This window comes from Amblyomma maculatum, chromosome 6 (genome assembly GCF_055883805.1).
Source record: "Amblyomma maculatum isolate TAMU_Amacu chromosome 6, ASM5588380v1, whole genome shotgun sequence".
Taxonomy (NCBI): domain Eukaryota; kingdom Metazoa; phylum Arthropoda; class Arachnida; order Ixodida; family Ixodidae; genus Amblyomma; species Amblyomma maculatum.
The window spans coordinates 86,543,456-86,557,947 of record NC_139349.1 but is presented as its reverse complement, the minus strand read 5'-3'; the positions used below and the strand labels follow the sequence as shown (position 1 = coordinate 86,557,947).

At 48.1% G+C, this 14,492-nt stretch overlaps 1 protein-coding gene across 1 annotated transcript; it reads left to right on the top strand.

Moving 5' to 3' along the window:
• The first annotated feature begins 5,165 nt into the window (after positions 1-5,165).
• On the top strand, positions 5,166-9,334 carry LOC146186197 (uncharacterized). Its single transcript, XM_084607999.1, has 3 exons — positions 5,166-5,514; positions 6,925-6,981; positions 9,276-9,334. The coding sequence occupies exons 1-3, from the start codon at positions 5,166-5,168 to the stop codon at positions 9,332-9,334; spliced, it is 465 nt and encodes a 154-aa protein (XP_084464125.1).
• The last annotated feature ends 5,158 nt before the right edge of the window (positions 9,335-14,492 follow it).

Genomic DNA, 14,492 nt, shown 5'->3' with positions numbered 1-14,492 from the left:
TGACACACGGAAAGGGCCAGGATGCACATTCTGTGAACGAGAGCAGCTCCACTACAGCAACAACCACTAGACCAGCTGGAAATGTTCAAAATAATGACAATACCAATTTTCCAAGCGACAATATTACGACTGTGACACAAAGTAGCGCTGCATCGGCAAACCCAACAAATTTAGAGATGGCTTCTTCACCGAACAATCTGTCGACTCAGGCTGTGGCAACTGTGTCCGCAAGTGAAGCGTCGGCAGTGTCGAGTTCCAGTACTGAGCCCCACTCTACTGATGCAGCCAACAACATGACACACAGAAAGAGCCAGGATGCACATTCTGAGAACCAGAGCAGTTACACTATAGCAACAACCGCTACACCAGCTGGAGAAGTTCAAAATATTGACAATACCAATTTTCTAAGCGACAATATTACGACTGTGACACAAAGTAGCGCTGCATCGGCAAACCCAACAACTTTAGAGATGGCTTCCTCACCGAACAATCTGTCGGCACAGGTTGTGACAACTGTGTCCGCAAGTGAGGCGTCGGAAGTGACGAGGTCAAGTATTGAGCCCCACTCTACTGATGCAGCCAACAACATGACACACGGAAACGACCAGGAAGCACATTCTGTGAACGAGAGCAGCTCCACTGCGGCAACAACCACTACACCAGCTGAAAAAGTTCAAAATAATGACAATACCAATTTTCCAAGCGACAATATTACGACTGTGACACAAAGTAGCGCTGCATCGGCAAACCCAACAACTTTGGAGATGGCTTCTTCACCGAACAATCTGTCGACTCAGGCAGTCACAACTGTGTCCGCAAGTGAAGCGTCGGCAGTGTCGAGTTCAAGTATTGTGCCCCATTCTACTGATGCAGCCGACAACATGACACACGGAAACGGCCAGGAAGCACATTCTGTGAACGAGAGCAGCTCCACTACAGCAACAACCACTAGACCAGCTGGAAAAGTTCAAAATAATGACAATACCAATTTTCCAAGCGACAATATTACGACTGTGACACAAAGTAGCGCTGCATCGGCAAACCCAACAACTTTAGAGATGGCTTCTTCACCGAACAATCTGTCGACTCAGGCTGTGACAACTGTGTCCGCAAGTGAAGCGTCGGCAGTGTCGAGTTCAAGTATTGAGCCCCATTCTACTGATGCAGCCGACAACATGACACACGGAAACAACCAGGAAGCAGATTCTGTGAACGAGAGCAGCTCCACTACAGCAACAACCACTAGACCAGCTGGAAAGGTTCAAAATAATGACAATACCAATTTTCCAAGCGACAATATTACGACTGTGACACAAAGTAGCGCTGCATCGGCAAACCCAACAACTTTAGAGATGGCTTCTTTACCGAACAATCTGTCGACTCAGGATGTGACAACTGTGTCCGCAAGTGAAGCGTCGGCAGTGTCGAGTTCAAGTATTGAGCCCCATTCTACTGATGCAGCCGACAACATGACACACGGAAAGGGCCAGGATGCACATTCTGTGAACGAGAGCAGCTCCACTACAGCAACAACCACTAGACCAGCTGGAAATGTTCAAAATAATGACAATACCAATTTTCCAAGCGACAATATTACGACTGTGACACAAAGTAGCGCTGCATCGGCAAACCCAACAAATTTAGAGATGGCTTCTTCACCGAACAATCTGTCGACTCAGGCTGTGGCAACTGTGTCCGCAAGTGAAGCGTCGGCAGTGTCGAGTTCCAGTACTGAGCCCCACTCTACTGATGCAGCCAACAACATGACACACAGAAAGAGCCAGGATGCACATTCTGAGAACCAGAGCAGTTACACTATAGCAACAACCGCTACACCAGCTGGAGAAGTTCAAAATATTGACAATACCAATTTTCTAAGCGACAATATTACGACTGTGACACAAAGTAGCGCTGCATCGGCAAACCCAACAACTTTAGAGATGGCTTCCTCACCGAACAATCTGTCGGCACAGGTTGTGACAACTGTGTCCGCAAGTGAGGCGTCGGAAGTGACGAGGTCAAGTATTGAGCCCCACTCTACTGATGCAGCCAACAACATGACACACGGAAACGACCAGGAAGCACATTCTGTGAACGAGAGCAGCTCCACTGCGGCAACAACCACTACACCAGCTGAAAAAGTTCAAAATAATGACAATACCAATTTTCCAAGCGACAATATTACGACTGTGACACAAAGTAGCGCTGCATCGGCAAACCCAACAACTTTGGAGATGGCTTCTTCACCGAACAATCTGTCGACTCAGGCTGTGCCAACTGTGTCCGCAAGTGAAGCGTCGGCAGTGTCGAGTTCAAGTATTGAGCCCCATTCTACTGATGCAGCCGACAACATGACACACGGAAAAAACCAGGAAGCACATTCTGTAAACGAGAGCAGCTCCACTGCGGCAACAACCACTACACCAGCTGGAAAAGTTCAGAATATAGACAATACCAATTTTCCAAGCGACAATATTACGACTGTGACACAAAGTAGCGCTGCATCGGCAAACCCAACAACTTTAGAGATGGCTTCTTCACCGAACAATCTGTCGACTCAGGCTGTGACAACTGTGTCCGCAAGTGAGGCGTTGGCAGTGACGAGGTCAAGTATTGAGCCCCATTCTACTGATGCAGCCGACAACATGACACACGGAAAGGGCCAGGATGCACATTCTGTGAACGAGAGCAGCTCCACTACAGCAACAACCACAAGACCAGCTGGAAATGTTCAAAATAATGACAATACCAATTTTCCAAGCGACAATATTACGACTGTGACACAAAGTAGCGCTGCATCGGCAAACCCAACAACTTTACAGATGGCTTCTTCACCGAACAATCTGTCGACTCAGGCTGTGACAACTGTGTCCGCAAGTGAGGCGTCGGCAGTGTCGAGTTCAAGTATTGAGCCCCATTCTACTGATGCAGCCGAAAACATGACACACGGAAACGGCCAGGAAGCACATTATGTGAACGAGAGCAGCTCCACTGCGGCAACAACCGCTACACCAGCTGGAAAAGTTCAAAATAATGACAATACCAATTTTCCAAGCGACAATATTACGACTGTGACACAAAGTAGCGCTGCATCGGCAAACCCAACAACTTTACAGATGGCTTCTTCACCGAACAATCTGTCGGCACAGGTTGTGACAACTGTGTCCGCAAGTGAGGCGCCGGCAGTGACGAGGTCAAGTATTGAGCCCCATTCCACTGATGCAGCCGACAACATGACGCACGGAAACGGCCAGGAAGCACATTTTGTGAACGAGAGCAGCTCCACTGCGGCCACAACCACTACACCAGCTGGTAAAGTTCAAAATAATGACAATACCAATTTTCCAAGCGACAATATTACGACTGTGACACAAAGTAGCGCTGCATCGGCAAACCCAACAACTTTACAGATGGCTTCTTCACCGAACAATCTGTCGGCACAGGTTGTGACAACTGTGTCCGCAAGTGAGGCGTCGGCAGTGACGAGGTCAAGTATTGAGCCCCATTCTACTGATGCAGCCGACAACATGACACACGGAAACGGCCAGGAAGCACATTCTGTTAACGAGAGCAGCTCCACTGCGGCCACAACCACTACACCAGCTGGAAAAGCTCAAAATAATGACAATACCAATTTTCCAAGCGACAATATTACGACTGTGACACAAAGAAGCGCTGCATCGGCAAACCCAACAACTTTAGAGATGGCTTCTTCACCCAACAATCTGTCGACTCAGGCATTGACAACTGTGTCCGCAAGTGAGGCGTCGGCAGTGACGAGGTCAAGTATTGAGCCCCACTCTACTGATGCAGCCAACAACATGACACACGGAAAGGGCCAGGATGCACATTCTGTGAACGAGAGCAGTTACACTATAGCAACAACCACTAGACCAGCTGGAAATGTTCAAAATAATGACAATACCAATTTTCCAAGCGACAATATTACGACTGTGACACAAAGTAACGCGGCATCGGCAAACCCAACAACTTTAGAGATAGCTTCTTTACCGAACAATCTGTCGACTCAGGCTGTGACAACTGTGTCCGCAAGTGAAGCGTCGGCAGTGTCGAGTTCAAGTATTGAGCCCCATTCTACTGATGCAGCCGAAAACATGACACACGGAAACGGCCAGGAAGCACATTATGTGAACGAGAGCAGCTCCACTGCGGCAACAACCGCTACACCAGCTGGAAAAGTTCAAAATAATGACAATACCAATTTTCCAAGCGACAATATTACGACTGTGACACAAAGTAGCGCTGCATCGGCAAACCCAACAAATTTAGAGATGGCTTCTTCACCGAACAATCTGTCGACTCAGGCTGTGACAACTGTGTCCGCAAGTGAGGCGTCGGCAGTGTCGAGGTCAAGTATTGAGCCCCGTTCTACTGATGCAGCCGACAACATGACACACGGAAACGGCCAGGAAGCACATTCTGTGAACGAGAGCAGCTCCACTGCGGCCACCACTACACCAGCTGGAAAAGTTCAAAATAATGACAATACCAATTTTCCAAGCGACAATATTACGACTGTGACACAAAGTAGCGCTGCATCGGCAAACCCAACAACTTTAGAGATGGCTTCTTCACCCAACAATCTGTCGACCCAGGCTGTGACAGCTGTGTCCGCAAGTGAGGGGACGGAACTGACTAGAGCAAGTGCTGAGCACCATTCTAATGATGCAGCCAACACCGTGACCCCCGCAAACAGCGAGGAAGAACATTCTGTAAATAAGAGCAGCTCCTCAGCCGCAACCACCACTGCACCGGTTGGAAGGGTTGAGAGTAATAACAATACTAATATTCCAACAGAAAATATTACGAATGTGCCTCCAGGTAAACCTACATTAGCAAATTCAACAAGTTTAAAAGCGGCTACCTCAGTGAACAGTAACGCGACCCAGGCATCGACAACTGTGTCCGCAATTGAGGCGTCGTTAGTAACTACAGCAAATAATAACCAAAATGCTGGTACAGCCGACAACATGGCACACGGAAACAGGCAGGAAGTACATTCTATAAACGAGAGCAGCTCCACTGCAGCAACAACCGCTACACCACCTGGAAAAGTTCAAAATGAGAATACCAATTTTCAAAATGAAAATATTACGACTGTGACACAAAGTAGTACTGCATCGGCAAACCCAACAACTTTAGAGATGACTTCTTCAGCGAACAATCTGTCGACCCAGGCTGCGACCACTGTGTCCGCAAGTGAGGCATCGGCAGTGACGAGGTCAAGTATTGAGCCCCATTCTAGTAATGCAGCCGACTCCATGACACGCGGAAACGACCAGGAAGCACATTCTACAACCGAGAGCGGCTATACTGCAGCAACCACCGCTACACCAGCTGGAAAAGTTCAAAATAGTGACAATACCAGCTATCCAAACCACAATATTACGACTGTGACACGAAGTAGTACTGCATCGGCAAACCCAACAAATTTAGAGATGGCTTCTTCACCGAACAATCTGTCGACTCAGGCTGTGACAACTGTGTCCGCAAGTGAGGGGCCGGCAGTGTCGAGTTCAAGTATTGAGCCCCATTCTACTGATGCAGCCGAAAACATGACACACGGAAACGGCCAGGAAGCACATTATGTGAACGAGAGCAGCTCCACTGCGGCAACAACCGCTACACCAGCTGGAAAAGTTCGAAATAATGACAATACGAATTTTCCAAGCGACAATATTACAACTGTGACACAAAGTAGCGCTGCATCGGCAGACCCAACAAATTTAGAGATGGCTTCTTCACCGAGCAATCTGTCGACTCAGGCTGTGACAACTGTGTCCGCAAGTGAGGCGTCGGCAGTGTCGAGTTCAAGTATTGAGCCCTATTCTACTGATGCAGCCGAAAACATGACACACGGAAACGGCCACCAAGCACATTATGTGAACGAGAGCCGCTCCACTGCGGCAACAACCGCTACACCAGCTGGAAAAGTTCAAAATAATGACAATACCAATTTTCCAAGCGACAATATTACGACTGTGACACAAAGTAGCGCTGCATCGGCAAACCCAACAACTTTACAGATGGCTTCTTCACCGAACAATCGGTCGGCACAGGTTGTGACAACTGTGTCCGCAAGTGAGGCGTCGGCAGTGACGAGGTCAAGTATTGAGCCCCATTCTACTGATGCAGCCGACAACATGACACACGGAAACGGCCAGGAAGCACATTCTGTTAACGAGAGCAGCTCCACTGCGGCCACAACCACTACACCAGCTGGAAAAGCTCAAAATAATGACAATACCAATTTTCCAAGCGACAATATTACGACTGTGACACAAAGAAGCGCTGCATCGGCAAACCCAACAACTTTAGAGATGGCTTCTTCACCCAACAATCTGTCGACCCAGGCTGTGACAGCTGTGTCCGCAAGTGAGGGGACGGAACTGACTAGAGCAAGTGCTGAGCACCATTCTAATGATGCAGCCAACACCGTGACCCCCGCAAACAGCGAGGAAGAACATTCTGTAAATAAGAGCAGCTCCTCAGCCGCAACCACCACTGCACCGGTTGGAAGGGTTGAGAGTAATAACAATACTAATATTACAACAGAAAACATTACGAATGTGCCTCCAGGTAAACCTACATTAGCAAATTCAACAAGTTTAAAAGCGGCTACCTCAGTGAACAGTAACGCGACCCAGGCATCGACAACTGTGTCCGAAAGTGAGGCGGTGTTAGTAACTACAGCAAATAATAACCAAAATGCTGGTACAGCCGACAACATGGCACACGGAAACAGGCAGGAAGTACATTCTATAAACGAGAGCAGCTCCACTGCAGCAACAACCGCTACACCACCTGGAAAAGTTCAAAATAATGAGAATACCAATTTTCAAAATGAAAATATTACGACTGTGACACAAAGTAGTACTGCATCGGCAAACCCAACAACTTTAGAGATGACTTCTTCAGCGAACAATCTGTCGACCCAGGCTGCGACCACTGTGTCCGCAAGTGAGGCATCGGCAGTGACGAGGTCAAGTACTGAGCCCCATTCTAGTAATGCAGCCGACTCCATGACACGCGGAAACGACCAGGAAGCACATTCTACAACCGAGAGCGGCTATACTGCAGCAACCACCGCTACACCAGCTGGAAAACTTCAAAATAGTGACAATACCAGCTATCCAAACGACAATATTACGACTGTGACACGAAGTAGTACTGCATTGGCAAAGCCATCAACTTTAGAGATGGCTTCCTCAGCGAACAATCTGTCGACTCAGACTGTGACAACTGTGTCCGCAAGTGAGGCGTGGGAACTGACTAGGGCAAGCGTGGAGCACCATTCCAGTGATGCAGCCAACACAGTGACCGCCGCAAACAGCGAAGAAGCACATTCTGTAAACAAGAGCGGCTATGCTGCGGCAACCGCCACTACAACAGCTGGTAAAGTTCAAAATAATGACAATGCCAGTTATCAAAACGACAATATTACGACTGTGACAGAAAGTAGCGCTGCATCGGCAAACCCAACAACTTTAGAGATGGCTTCTTCACCGAACAATCTGTCGATAAAGGCTGTGACAACTGTGTCCGGAAGTGAGGCGTCGGAACTGACTAGAGCAAGTGCTGAGCACCATTCTAAAGATGGAGCCAACACCGTGACTTCCGCAAACAGCGAAGAAGCACATTCTGTAAATAAGAGCAGCTCCTCAACGGCCACCAAAACTGCACCAGCTCGAAGAGTTGAGAGTAATTCCAATACTAATATTCCAACAGACAATATTAGGAATGTGCCACCAGGTAAACCTACATTAGCAAATTCAACAAGTTTAGAAGCGGCTTCCTCAGCGAACAGTAAGTCGACCCAGGCATCGACAACTGTGTCCGCAAGTGAGGCGTCGTTAGTAACTACAGCAAATAATAACCAAAATGCTGCTACAGCCGATAACATGGCACACAGAAACAGGCAGGAAGCACATTCTGTGAACGAGAACAGCTCCACTGCGGCAACAACCACTACACCAGCTGGAAAAGTTCAAAATAATGACAATAGCAATTTTCTAAGCGACAATATTACGACTGTGACACAAAGTAGCGCTGCATCGGCAAACCCAACAAATTTAGAGATGGCTTCTTCACCGAACAATCTGTCGACTCAGGCATTGACAATTGTGTCCGCAAGTGAGGCGTCGGCAGTGACGAGGTCAAGTATTGAGCCCCATTCTACTGATGCAGCCGAAAACATGACACACGGAAACGGCCACGAAGCACATTATGTGAACGAGAGCAGCTCCACTGCGGCAACAACCGCTACACCAGCTGGAAAAGTTCAAAATAATGACAATACCAATTTTCCAAGCGACAATATTACGACTGTGACACAAAGTAGCGCTGCATCGGCAAACCCAACAAATTTAGAGATGGCTTCTTCACCGAACAATCTGTCGACTCAGGCTGTGGCAACTGTGTCCGCAAGTGAAGCGTCGGCAGTGTCGAGTTCCAGTACTGAGCCCCACTCTACTGATGCAGCCAACAACATGACACACAGAAAGAGCCAGGATGCACATTCTGAGAACCAGAGCAGTTACACTATAGCAACAACCGCTACACCAGCTGGAGAAGTTCAAAATATTGACAATACCAATTTTCTAAGCGACAATATTACGACTGTGACACAAAGTAGCGCTGCATCGGCAAACCCAACAACTTTAGAGATGGCTTCCTCACCGAACAATCTGTCGGCACAGGTTGTGACAACTGTGTCCGCAAGTGAGGCGTCGGCAGTGACGAGGTCAAGTATTGAGCCCCACTCTACTGATGCAGCCAACAACATGACACACGGAAACGACCAGGAAGCACATTCTGTGAACGAGAGCAGCTCCACTGCGGCAACAACCACTACACCAGCTGAAAAAGTTCAAAATAATGACAATACCAATTTTCCAAGCGACAATATTACGACTGTGACACAAAGTAGCGCTGCATCGGCAAACCCAACAACTTTGGAGATGGCTTCTTCACCGAACAATCTGTCGACTCAGGCTGTGCCAACTGTGTCCGCAAGTGAAGCGTCGGCAGTGTCGAGTTCAAGTATTGAGCCCCATTCTACTGATGCAGCCGACAACATGACACACGGAAAAAACCAGGAAGCACATTCTGTGAACGAGAGCAGCTCCACTGCGGCAACAACCGCTACACCAGCTGGAAAAGTTCAAAATAATGACAATACCAATTTTCCAAGCGACAATATTACGACTGTGACACAAAGTAGCGCTGCATCGGCAAACCCAACAACTTTACAGATGGCTTCTTCACCGAACAATCGGTCGGCACAGGTTGTGACAACTGTGTCCGCAAGTGAGGCGTCGGCAGTGACGAGGTCAAGTATTGAGCCCCATTCTACTGATGCAGCCGACAACATGACACACGGAAACGGCCAGGAAGCACATTCTGTTAACGAGAGCAGCTCCACTGCGGCCACAACCACTACACCAGCTGGAAAAGCTCAAAATAATGACAATACCAATTTTCCAAGCGACAATATTACGACTGTGACACAAAGAAGCGCTGCATCGGCAAACCCAACAACTTTAGAGATGGCTTCTTCACCCAACAATCTGTCGACCCAGGCTGTGACAGCTGTGTCCGCAAGTGAGGGGACGGAACTGACTAGAGCAAGTGCTGAGCACCATTCTAATGATGCAGCCAACACCGTGACCCCCGCAAACAGCGAGGAAGAACATTCTGTAAATAAGAGCAGCTCCTCAGCCGCAACCACCACTGCACCGGTTGGAAGGGTTGAGAGTAATAACAATACTAATATTACAACAGAAAACATTACGAATGTGCCTCCAGGTAAACCTACATTAGCAAATTCAACAAGTTTAAAAGCGGCTACCTCAGTGAACAGTAACGCGACCCAGGCATCGACAACTGTGTCCGAAAGTGAGGCGGTGTTAGTAACTACAGCAAATAATAACCAAAATGCTGGTACAGCCGACAACATGGCACACGGAAACAGGCAGGAAGTACATTCTATAAACGAGAGCAGCTCCACTGCAGCAACAACCGCTACACCACCTGGAAAAGTTCAAAATAATGAGAATACCAATTTTCAAAATGAAAATATTACGACTGTGACACAAAGTAGTACTGCATCGGCAAACCCAACAACTTTAGAGATGACTTCTTCAGCGAACAATCTGTCGACCCAGGCTGCGACCACTGTGTCCGCAAGTGAGGCATCGGCAGTGACGAGGTCAAGTACTGAGCCCCATTCTAGTAATGCAGCCGACTCCATGACACGCGGAAACGACCAGGAAGCACATTCTACAACCGAGAGCGGCTATACTGCAGCAACCACCGCTACACCAGCTGGAAAACTTCAAAATAGTGACAATACCAGCTATCCAAACGACAATATTACGACTGTGACACGAAGTAGTACTGCATTGGCAAAGCCATCAACTTTAGAGATGGCTTCCTCAGCGAACAATCTGTCGACTCAGACTGTGACAACTGTGTCCGCAAGTGAGGCGTGGGAACTGACTAGGGCAAGCGTGGAGCACCATTCCAGTGATGCAGCCAACACAGTGACCGCCGCAAACAGCGAAGAAGCACATTCTGTAAACAAGAGCGGCTATGCTGCGGCAACCGCCACTACAACAGCTGGTAAAGTTCAAAATAATGACAATGCCAGTTATCAAAACGACAATATTACGACTGTGACAGAAAGTAGCGCTGCATCGGCAAACCCAACAACTTTAGAGATGGCTTCTTCACCGAACAATCTGTCGATAAAGGCTGTGACAACTGTGTCCGGAAGTGAGGCGTCGGAACTGACTAGAGCAAGTGCTGAGCACCATTCTAAAGATGGAGCCAACACCGTGACTTCCGCAAACAGCGAAGAAGCACATTCTGTAAATAAGAGCAGCTCCTCAACGGCCACCAAAACTGCACCAGCTCGAAGAGTTGAGAGTAATTCCAATACTAATATTCCAACAGACAATATTAGGAATGTGCCACCAGGTAAACCTACATTAGCAAATTCAACAAGTTTAGAAGCGGCTTCCTCAGCGAACAGTAAGTCGACCCAGGCATCGACAACTGTGTCCGCAAGTGAGGCGTCGTTAGTAACTACAGCAAATAATAACCAAAATGCTGCTACAGCCGATAACATGGCACACAGAAACAGGCAGGAAGCACATTCTGTGAACGAGAACAGCTCCACTGCGGCAACAACCACTACACCAGCTGGAAAAGTTCAAAATAATGACAATAGCAATTTTCTAAGCGACAATATTACGACTGTGACACAAAGTAGCGCTGCATCGGCAAACCCAACAAATTTAGAGATGGCTTCTTCACCGAACAATCTGTCGACTCAGGCATTGACAATTGTGTCCGCAAGTGAGGCGTCGGCAGTGACGAGGTCAAGTATTGAGCCCCATTCTACTGATGCAGCCGAAAACATGACACACGGAAACGGCCACGAAGCACATTATGTGAACGAGAGCAGCTCCACTGCGGCAACAACCGCTACACCAGCTGGAAAAGTTCAAAATAATGACAATACCAATTTTCCAAGCGACAATATTACGACTGTGACACAAAGTAGCGCTGCATCGGCAAACCCAACAAATTTAGAGATGGCTTCTTCACCGAACAATCTGTCGACTCAGGCTGTGGCAACTGTGTCCGCAAGTGAAGCGTCGGCAGTGTCGAGTTCCAGTACTGAGCCCCACTCTACTGATGCAGCCAACAACATGACACACAGAAAGAGCCAGGATGCACATTCTGAGAACCAGAGCAGTTACACTATAGCAACAACCGCTACACCAGCTGGAGAAGTTCAAAATATTGACAATACCAATTTTCTAAGCGACAATATTACGACTGTGACACAAAGTAGCGCTGCATCGGCAAACCCAACAACTTTAGAGATGGCTTCCTCACCGAACAATCTGTCGGCACAGGTTGTGACAACTGTGTCCGCAAGTGAGGCGTCGGCAGTGACGAGGTCAAGTATTGAGCCCCACTCTACTGATGCAGCCAACAACATGACACACGGAAACGACCAGGAAGCACATTCTGTGAACGAGAGCAGCTCCACTGCGGCAACAACCACTACACCAGCTGAAAAAGTTCAAAATAATGACAATACCAATTTTCCAAGCGACAATATTACGACTGTGACACAAAGTAGCGCTGCATCGGCAAACCCAACAACTTTGGAGATGGCTTCTTCACCGAACAATCTGTCGACTCAGGCTGTGCCAACTGTGTCCGCAAGTGAAGCGTCGGCAGTGTCGAGTTCAAGTATTGAGCCCCATTCTACTGATGCAGCCGACAACATGACACACGGAAAAAACCAGGAAGCACATTCTGTGAACGAGAGCAGCTCCACTGCGGCAACAACCACTACACCAGCTGGAAAAGTTCAGAATATAGACAATACCAATTTTCCAAGCGACAATATTACGACTGTGACACAAAGTAGCGCTGCATCGGCAAACCCAACAACTTTAGAGATGGCTTCTTCACCGAACAATCTGTCGACTCAGGCTGTGACAACTGTGTCCGCAAGTGAGGCGTTGGCAGTGACGAGGTCAAGTATTGAGCCCCATTCTACTGATGCAGCCGACAACATGACACACGGAAAGGGCCAGGATGCACATTCTGTGAACGAGAGCAGCTCCACTACAGCAACAACCACAAGACCAGCTGGAAATGTTCAAAATAATGACAATACCAATTTTCCAAGCGACAATATTACGACTGTGACACAAAGTAGCGCTGCATCGGCAAACCCAACAACTTTAGAGATGGCTTCCTCACCGAACAATCTGTCGGCACAGGTTGTGACAACTGTGTCCGCAAGTGAGGCGTCGGCAGTGACGAGGTCAAGTATTGAGCCCCACTCTACTGATGCAGCCAACAACATGACACACGGAAACGACCAGGAAGCACATTCTGAGAACCAGAGCAGTTACACTATAGCAACAACCGCTACACCAGCTGGAGAAGTTCAAAATATTGACAATACCAATTTTCTAAGCGACAATATTACGACTGTGACACAAAGTAGCGCTGCATCGGCAAACCCAACAACTTTAGAGATGGCTTCCTCACCGAACAATCTGTCGGCACAGGTTGTGACAACTGTGTCCGCAAGTGAGGCGTCGGCAGTGACGAGGTCAAGTATTGAGCCCCACTCTACTGATGCAGCCAACAACATGACACACGGAAACGACCAGGAAGCACATTCTGTGAACGAGAGCAGCTCCACTGCGGCAACAACCACTACACCAGCTGAAAAAGTTCAAAATAATGACAATACCAATTTTCCAAGCGACAATATTACGACTGTGACACAAAGTAGCGCTGCATCGGCAAACCCAACAACTTTGGAGATGGCTTCTTCACCGAACAATCTGTCGACTCAGGCTGTGCCAACTGTGTCCGCAAGTGAAGCGTCGGCAGTGTCGAGTTCAAGTATTGAGCCCCATTCTACTGATGCAGCCGACAACATGACACACGGAAAAAACCAGGAAGCACATTCTGTAAACGAGAGCAGCTCCACTGCGGCAACAACCACTACACCAGCTGGAAAAGTTCAGAATATAGACAATACCAATTTTCCAAGCGACAATATTACGACTGTGACACAAAGTAGCGCTGCATCGGCAAACCCAACAACTTTAGAGATGGCTTCTTCACCGAACAATCTGTCGACTCAGGCTGTGACAACTGTGTCCGCAAGTGAGGCGTTGGCAGTGACGAGGTCAAGTATTGAGCCCCATTCTACTGATGCAGCCGACAACATGACACACGGAAAGGGCCAGGATGCACATTCTGTGAACGAGAGCAGCTCCACTACAGCAACAACCACAAGACCAGCTGGAAATGTTCAAAATAATGACAATACCAATTTTCCAAGCGACAATATTACGACTGTGACACAAAGTAGCGCTGCATCGGCAAACCCAACAACTTTACAGATGGCTTCTTCACCGAACAATCTGTCGACTCAGGCTGTGACAACTGTGTCCGCAAGTGAGGCGTCGGCAGTGTCGAGTTCAAGTATTGAGCCCCATTCTACTGATGCAGCCGAAAACATGACACACGGAAACGGCCAGGAAGCACATTATGTGAACGAGAGCAGCTCCACTGCGGCAACAACCGCTACACCAGCTGGAAAAGTTCAAAATAATGACAATACCAATTTTCCAAGCGACAATATTACGACTGTGACACAAAGTAGCGCTGCATCGGCAAACCCAACAACTTTACAGATGGCTTCTTCACCGAACAATCTGTCGGCACAGGTTGTGACAACTGTGTCCGCAAGTGAGGCGTCGGCAGTGACGAGGTCAAGTATTGAGCCCCATTCCACTGATGCAGCCGACAACATGACGCACGGAAACGGCCAGGAAGCACATTTTGTGAACGAGAGCAGCTCCACTGCGGCCACAACCACTACACCAGCTGGTAAAGTTCAAAATAATGACAATACCAAT

Bases quoted from the DNA above. Each gene is read 5' to 3' on its own strand.
- LOC146186197 (XM_084607999.1), top strand. From the start codon at position 5,166: ATGACTTCTTCAGCGAACAATCTGTCGACCCAGGCTGCGACCACTGTG. The intron at 5,515-6,924 runs GTGAGGGGCCGG...CAACAACTTTAG, and splicing joins TGTGACAACTGTGTCCGCAA to AGATGACTTCTTCAGCGAAC. The intron at 6,982-9,275 runs GTGAGGCATCGG...ACAACTTTACAG, and splicing joins TGCGACCACTGTGTCCGCAA to ATGGCTTCTTCACCGAACAA.